Raw genomic sequence first — 8,961 nt, forward strand, 5'->3', positions numbered from 1 at the left:
TAATTTGCTTATTAATTTGTTAATTGATGTTTTTCTAATAACTGATCTCCTCTTTCTGTTAATCCCATTACCTTCTCTTACTTCTTTCGAATGAAGACCTTATTCTCTGGGAGTTTGAATTTCAAGTCATGGCCCCTGTGGACTTGTTCCATATGAACTGGGTTCAGCTTCTGTATAAGTATATTAATATCAAATTTAATTCAAGCCATACCATTTTGGCAGACTTTCCTTGGAAACGGTCTAACTAAAATGCCTCCAAATCTAGAGCTTATGACAATTAGTTGTCAACAAAAATCATCAATCGGTCGGGCCTTCGTCAACAGGAATATCAGGACTTTTCCCTCCATTGATGTACATCAGCTATCCCTTCTCAGACCTCAGTTGCATTGCTTCCTGTCTTTTAATTTTCAGATAATCTCTCTGGCCACTTTCCATTCGGCTTCCAACTTCTTCAACTTCCCCTTGTTATGGATTTCAAATAACTCGGAAAACAGATCCTTCGGGCCAGCTCTGCAATTCGGCAGTCTATTTCAACTAATAATAACAGCAACTATGATAACAGCAATAGACAGAATGAGACATTCATAGAAGGAACTGCTGTAATGATAATCACGCCACGTATATATACCAACGTAGACTTTATTTATGGACATTTTTGGTCAACAATGAACTCATAACACTAGTTCTAGATGTTGTGCTTTTTCCTGTTCTCATTTTGCGTTCTGTTGTAGCACTATTCTGGAAGAAAAGTCTCGTGAACACCTGTTTTTTTTGTCTTTTAATTTTTCTCTCTTTTATCTCTCACTCTCGTGACGATTATTGTTTGAGCGGCCATTCTTCGCTTCCTTCCGGCGGTGTCGTGAGCTTCGATAAGCGGCGGCTGACGGAGAACCGTAGTAGTAGATGTGTCTTTTTCCTCGGGGAACAGATAGGAAGAAGAGAAATGTGAAAAATTTGGATGAGGGGAATAAGGAAGAAAGGGGAGGGGAGGGGAGGGGACGGTAGCGAAGGGAAAGAGGGTAGGGGTGGAGGGGAAAGTCGGCAAACAGATTAAGAAAAAATAGATAAAGATCAAATGGATGAATCAAAGAAAAAGTAAAGGAAAGTAAATGAGAATGCTTAGGCCGTTTCTTCCGCTGCAGCATCGTCAGTACCGCCGGCGGTCAGCATCTGAATGACGCCGTTGACGTCGATCTTGCCAGCGTCGTCGATGTCCATCTGGTCGAGCGCGTCGTCGGCCTCTTGCGAGGAGAACTTGTCGCCCCAGGTCATGAGGGCGTGGCGAAAGGTATCACAGTCCATGAGGCCGGTGTCGTCGGCGAAGGCCAAGAACGCTTTCGCCACGACGTCGTCGTCGTCGGCTTCGCCCGTCTGTCTCTCGGCGAACATGTTGAGCAGCATGGTGAAGTTGATGGGTCCTGGGGCGTCGCCCAACATGTCGTCCAGCTCCTGGTCAGTGGCGATGCGGCCGATCTCGTCGAAGGTGGCGCGCAGGTCACTCTTGCCGATGACGCCGTCCTTGTCGCGATCCATCAGCTGGAAGCCCTCCTTGAACTCGGCCACCTGCCTCTGCGTGAACATGTCGAAGACATTGCTTCCTCCTCCTGACTTCTTCGACTTCTTCGAGGAGGAGCGAGAGCCTGACTTGCGGGACATGGTTGTGGTGCTTCTAGGGCTGCTTCTGCTGCCTTCAGCTACTCCTACTGGAGGAGGAGGACGAGGATCAAGAGAGGAGGCGGAAGACGACGACGGCGCACAAGCGGCGACGACGACTACACAAGGGCGGACACCGGCCCGAAGCCCAACCACCCACCTATATACCTTCCGCCAGGCAGCCGGCAACCTCCAACCAATAATAAATATTGCGTCTATATTAGGTAGGTGGGTCGGTCGCAGCAGCAGCAGCAGCAGCAGCCACCTTCTTCCTTCCACCCTAAGATCACCCATATTATTCCTCCCCACACCACCCTCCAAAAACCCCCATCTACCAGCCACCCATCCCGCCCGCCGGACCCTGCCCTCCAACCCACCGTTTCCCGCCCACCACAGGGGGCCACATCGCCACCACGCACGCTGACACATACCATCGCAAATGTACAAACATAGATCTGTAAGAGCATACACAGAGGCGCACGCAAAAGGACACTCACCAACACACTCACTCTCCTGACAATTCAAACATACACACATTCCGTCCTCCCCCCCCCCCCACCCCCAGCCCCAAAAGATCTTTTTTTCGCACTGCACTTCGTGGCCATTTTATCCTGGCAAATTTTATCCATGTTCTGGTCCAGACCCTAATTCCTGCATGATGAGGCACCAACCATGACTCTGACCCTGATTCCCTACAAAGGAAGCGTTAAACATCATAAGTAAAAGGACAGATTAGGTTTCTTTCTTAATAAAAAAATGAAAAAATAAACCAATAAATGTTACATGTTTAATAAGTTTTTGACCCTCAGCACAACATGAGAGAGAGAGAGAGAGAGAGAGAGAGAGAGAGAGAGAGAGAGAGAGAGATATGAAAATATTTGGGGCAAAGTCAAACACAATGCCAAAGTCAGAAAATGATAAACAGGAAGACCAACAACGCCAAAATTCTATTGCTACATTTCTTCCTTCGCAAAACGGTATCAAATACCAAATAATCTATTCATCTGGTCATTTAACTGGAATTGGAATATAATACTTATGCCAAAGGCCAAGCGCTGGGACCCACGAGATCGTTCAGAGCTGAGACCAATGTTGAAAAATTGTTAGGAGAGGGTGGAAAATACGATGGAAGAAAGAGAATATGAACGGAGGTATAATAAGGTATAGTAAGAGAAATGCAAGGGGTTGCAATTAGGGCTATAAGAGACACTGCAAAGAACCTTAACTCATGCCTACAGTGCACCACGTGAGGTACACTGACGGCACCACCCCCGTACGGGGATCTAGTTAAGTAATTACTTACTCTTTAATTTAATTCCGGTATTTATGAGCTTCAAAGGTACATCAGATAATACGTTCGCGTTTTCATCCCATTTTCTTTTCCGGTTATGTACAACTAATTGCTTCTCCACTCATTTATCATAGTTGTTCGCTTCTCCCTCAGACGGGGAACTATTTCTGTATCTCATCCATGAAAAAATAATATATAAATGAGTTGGTTGAAACTATTTATGATGTAATGTAACGCCCTTTTTTATGATGAGACAAATGTGAATTCCATTTGATGCCTTAATGAAGTAGTAACAGATATCTCTTTTAGGATTTAGTCTTAAAAAATCCAGAGAAATGTACCAATGTTGAGAAGGATGATGTGCATATATGTGTGTGTATATACATATATACATGTATATATATATATATATGTATATATAATATACACATATATTATTTACCATACATACATACATACATACATACTACATACATACATCATACATACATACATATATATATATATATACTATATATATATATATATATATATATGTATGTATACAAACATGCACACTTATATGTGTATATATTTATAACTGAATCACGGAAGTTGGGAACGAGATGAATATATAAATAAAGGTAGAAGCCACGAAGGAAAGTGAAACAATGGGGTAGCTGTAAGATCTTTCGACTCAACGTCCTTTACTTAGCAGACTGACATACATTAGAAACTGAATGGACAAGGGAGGGTCATATAAGTGACAGAGAGGGATTATAAAGGAAATAAGTACCTGGAATCCAACACGCCTGGAGAATTAGTAACCTTCCCAAACAAAACATGGGTGTAATTTATTTAACAGGTTTACAAAAAGATTAAGTCCAAATGCTCAGAAACAGGGACAAGACAATTAAAGGATTATACAGGGCGGCAACTGACCACATTCATGCTGGGTTAGTTCGTTACTAAGATACTCTAAAATAGAATCTATAGGGACTTTAGTAAAAAGTTTCTAATGTATGTCAGTCTGCTAAGTAAAGGACGTTGGGTCGAAAGATCTTGCAGCTACCCCATTGTTTCACTTTTGTTCGAGGCTTCTACCTTTATTTATGTGTATTTATATATACATGCATACAATGCATATATCATATATATATATATATATATATAATATATATCTATAGTTAGGTAAAGCGGCCAAAAATGAATAAATAGTAATGCGTACTGTGTCGGTGCACAATATTCCTCGATATCTGTTATTATCAGCACAGGTTTAGTTATAAAAACTGACATATGCAAGAATCTTGTTCCTTTGGCCACCGGTCTCCGTCATAACCTTTGCATGTTGACCACATTACAACTCTTTGACAATAATTTTAACAATTGATATTGACTGCTTTCTTCCGGCCTAGATAACGACTTATTTACAATAGCCCTAATCAGCTAAGGTTTGGAAGTCACAAATGCGCATAACCCTCCTCCTTTATCTAGGTCTGGGAAGGGCGTGGACGTAAATGGAAAGGGGTTATATAATTTAGGTCAAAGGCCAAGCGCTGGGACCTATGAGGTATTTCAGTGCTATATGGGCAACTGAGAGTAAAAAGTTTCAAACGTATGACAGGAGGAAAACCTCAAAGCAGTTGCACTACAAAACAATTGATAGAAGGCGGTTGAAAGTAATATAGGAGAAAGATAATAAGAACGGAGGTACAGTAATAGGAATGAAAGGGTTTGCAGATCTACAATGCACCGTGTGAGATGCACTGATGGCTTTGCCCCCCCTAAGTGGGGCATGGTTGTAAAACTCTCAAGGAACAACGCGAATCATTTTTACTGACCTGACATGCAGTAAAGAGAATGGTGCTCCTCATTTCTGTCAACCTCAAGAGATAACTTCTTGGTTTATTTTTACGTTTTCTTTTTACATCTGTTTGTATATCATTGCCTCTTATTTTCATCCGTATTTTATTTAACCTTTTTTTACTACTTTTTACCGGAAGTCATACTACTCTATGGAACTTTTTTTCCCCCATAAAATTAATAGAATTTCGGACTTGTTCATTTAAAAACGTGTACACTTTATTACTACTACTACAAATAATAATAATAATAATAATAATAATAATAATAATAATAATAATAATAATAATAATAATAATAATAATAATAACTAAAAATGCAATGACAAAAGCAGCTTGGTTCATCTTCGGATCCTTATTATCACTTTATTAGCTTTTGATCCACCTCAGTTGTAATTCGTCGTCGGAAACTACATTTCCCAATGAAATACCAAATACAAAAACAGTAGTTCATTAATAAAAAATGTAGTTCATTACGGCAATCGTAATTCCTCATTGGAAGAGCGGTTTACTTGCTCGCCTACCGATTCGGTAGCCGCGAGTTCGATTCCCTGCTCTGCCAACAAGAAATCAGAGGAATTTATTTCTGGTGATTAGAAATTCACTTCTCGATATAATGTGGTTCGGCTTCCACAATAAGCTGTAGGTCCCGTTGCTAAGTAACCAGTTGATTCCGAGCCACGTAAAAATATCTAATCCTTCGAGCTAGCGCTGTTACTTAGATATAATCAGATGAGCGGTCTGGTTAAACTAAGATAAAACTAACTTAACCGCAATCATATTTATGTCTATGTCATGAAATGATTACCATTTTTTCATGCACGGTAAACTATGGAGAGCTTTAACTAAGCCAATAAATCTGCATCAGTAAGGTACCCTACTTTCTAACAATTAACTGGATATTGCGAGCGCTTTCATATTCTCATGCTTCCTCCATACTTAGCGCCTTCCGTTCAAACATCTTTCATCCTCTCAGCCCAGCATTTTCTAGTCTCCAAAACCTGGTGAGCTCCGCACACTTCACCAAACTAACAGCTTCCGTTCTCTCCAGATGCCTAATAGACCTCAGACACTATCATTCATCTTGTAGAGCAATGAAAATAGTAATTAAAGAACACTAAGAGAATTAACAATAATACCTTAAAAGACATCGCCTTTACCTTGGATATAGTGGTACACAGTCTACCACTATAACACAAGGTTCACCATAACATACTTGTTAGTACTATCGTAAGTCATCTCTAACTATCCTACTTCCGGATGACGACGGGGGAAGGGGCGCAGTCTATTCGTGGTCTTGATCCAAAATTCGCCAACCCCCTCCCACCCCCGAGGTAGAATTTATCTAGGGGGTGGGGTGATATCTGATATTGCCTGTTATTACATGCCATCGAGCTTTTCTCCTCCGGGATGTCATTAGGTCAAACAGTGGATGTGCCAAATGATCTAGGGGGTTCCTAGGCCAAATAACTGACTGACTGACAGAAATTTCATCATGGAGAGAGAAAGAGAAATATACATGATACACGCACCTCTCTCTCTCTCTCTCTCTCTCTCTCTCTCTATATATATATATATATATATATATATATATATATATATATATATATATATATATATATATATATATATATGTGTGTGTGTGTGTGTGTGTGTGTGTGTGTGTGTGTGTGTGTGTATGTGTGTGTATCGCCACAACATCGAGGAAAAGAAGGTTACAGAATATACAGGAGGAGAAATACGCGACATAAATAAGTGTGGAAATTAAACAATATCTACTGCTTTTAAGATGCAGGTTTTCGGAAGCCTCTAGAAGGGGGGGGGGGGGAGAGAGAGAGAGAAGAGAGAGAGAGAGAGAGAGAGAGAGAGAGAGAGAGAGAGAGAGAGAGAATTCTAAAATACTGAGGGGATTGTTGTGGAGAGATTTAAGAGAAAAAGATAAATACTAGAGGTCTCCGTAAGCCTGGATCTAAAAAGTAGTAGTTGTTGTTAAATATATTCTGTAACCTTCTTTTCCTCGATGTTGTGGCGATAGTTTTAGTCCCCATGAATCAATCTTTTCCAATTCTGTCATGTCATGAAACATCATGATTACACTAGTCATAAATTTCTAATAATCATGGCTTCCTATTCAGCAAGCTAAATTCTTTTCTTCTTTGTTAAGTTTTATTAAATAATTATAATGGGCTTTTATTGCTACAGTGCAAACTTTTCTTCTTCTCACCTATCAGTTTTCTAGTTTTTTTCTTTTTTTCTTAGATTGATGGAGCAAATGATTTTCGTCTTCATTATCATTAGTTTCATAATCTTGTTCTATCCGTATTGTGCTTCCCTTCTTGACAGGAATTGATTTAATGCCGACTCAGCTGACCAAAGACCTTGGCATGCCTCTTCTTGCTTTCAGTATTATTCTAGTCAGTGCTTCCGCTGAGCTTAGGGTAAAGTACCTCTTCCTCCCAGGATGGCCAGGGATCAACTGCCATGAAACTTCATGTCATACTCTGTTGACACAAGCAATACTTTGAAACTTTCTCCTCCCTTCTGGGTTCCGTAGTTTCTACAACTATCAGAGTTTTATAGGCCGGGCTCAGTCTTTCCCCTTTGGTTCAATGATCTCTTTCGTTTGCTGTTTTAATTTTTTTTTCCTCGTCCTTGGTTACTAAAAGGTTCTCATCTATCCATCTTTGATTTAATTTATGCAAATTAGGCTACTGAAGCAAGCACTGCGGAACTTTCAGCCATTCAGTGCTTGCGAGAGTGACAAGAGGGAGTTAGAGGGGTTGGAGAGCAAAATGGAAGCAACGATGCTGGAATGGAGGTAAAGCAAAGGGCTAATTAAATGGGTGGAGCTAGGGGCCGAGGAGACGCTGCAAACAACCTACAGCTCACCATTTGAGGTGAACTGACGGCATTATTCCCATTCGGGAATTGATCCATCCTTGACATTGGATAAAAAGGTTTTCTGTTTCCCTGGGTGTGAGGGATCCTTAAACAGCCTCTTCTGTAAGTACTACTTTGGATGTTGTTCTCATTATGTCGAATCTCCGTCGTTTCGTTCTCGGGCAAAACATAACAAACCGAAAAATATCGGTTGGCTTTGATTACCTTACTTAGGATACAGTTCTTTTTCTATGTGATGCCATCCTCTCTTGGTTTGAGGAGGAGAAGGAGGAGGAGGAAGGAAGATTCTTGAAAGAAGAATTTATTTCTAAAACAAAAAGGGCCTGGGTCTAAAGTGATACTTCAGAAGATGCATAAAGCTCAAAACCATCTGACTTCCTTCCAACACAAAACACACCAGAATCTTGGTTGACTGCCTCCGTTTCTACGAACCCCTTAAACGATTTCAACACTTTCAAGCCGACGATAATTCAACAAGACGTTTATTACTACTTTAAATGAACTCATCGCTCCGAGGAACTTTTCGGTGACCGACGAGAAAAACGCACGCTTGATTTTAAACTGTCAGGCAACTTGGCTGGATCTCTTGATAACATGCAACGTTTACATCGACCCCAAAAAGGGTCTTTTAACTGTTTGATTTACGTTAGCGAGAGTGCTGCCACCCAAATATGTTGCCTTATTAACACTGTGTACGTAATTCAAGACAGTTATCAAGGGCCCTCTCATTTCTCGCAAGCAAGAGGCAGATGGCAGCTTCAGTGAATTATTGGGTGGGACACCTGTTGCAGGTAAATGAGATTTGTAAGGTTACGGAATTTAATGAAATCTGTAAGGTTACTGAGACGATTGAACTAATTTGGCATTTCAAATTATCTGATACACTGGTCTTCTGTAGCTGATTTCAACGAGAGAGAGAGAGAGAGAGAGAGAGAGAGAGAGAGAGAGAATTTCTGACACGATTTAATTAACCTAGCATTCAGGAATGACTGATACAATTGTCTCATGTAGCTGGTTTAAAGAGAGAGAAAGAGAGAGAGTTACAAGGATTAGGAAGTCTCAAAGACTTGTTAGTCCATCCGAGGAGACATCTTGTGCTCACTTATCTGTAGGAGCAGGTTTTACTGTGCATTCACAGTGTCCTAATGATCTTGTCTGGCTTTCTTTTAAACTCTTCCACACTGTTGCTGTTTACAACTTCTGGTGGCAGCTTATTCCATGTGTCACATATCTTGTATGTAAAGAAGTTCCCACAATGGGATGTCTTGTATCTCT

The 8,961-nt window shown here is 40.7% G+C and overlaps 1 protein-coding gene across 1 annotated transcript; it reads right to left on the minus strand.

Annotated features, from left to right (window-relative positions):
- Positions 1 to 621: 621 nt before the first annotated feature.
- On the minus strand, positions 622 to 1,808 carry LOC135202391 (myosin regulatory light chain 2). The gene has a single exon (XM_064231771.1). It carries the CDS (start codon positions 1,654 to 1,656, stop codon positions 1,120 to 1,122), a length of 537 nt encoding a protein of 178 aa, XP_064087841.1. The 5' UTR covers positions 1,657 to 1,808; the 3' UTR covers positions 622 to 1,119.
- Positions 1,809 to 8,961: the final 7,153 nt, after the last annotated feature.

The sequence above is a fragment of the Macrobrachium nipponense genome, chromosome 30, assembly GCF_015104395.2.
Source record: "Macrobrachium nipponense isolate FS-2020 chromosome 30, ASM1510439v2, whole genome shotgun sequence".
NCBI classification, from domain to species: domain Eukaryota; kingdom Metazoa; phylum Arthropoda; class Malacostraca; order Decapoda; family Palaemonidae; genus Macrobrachium; species Macrobrachium nipponense.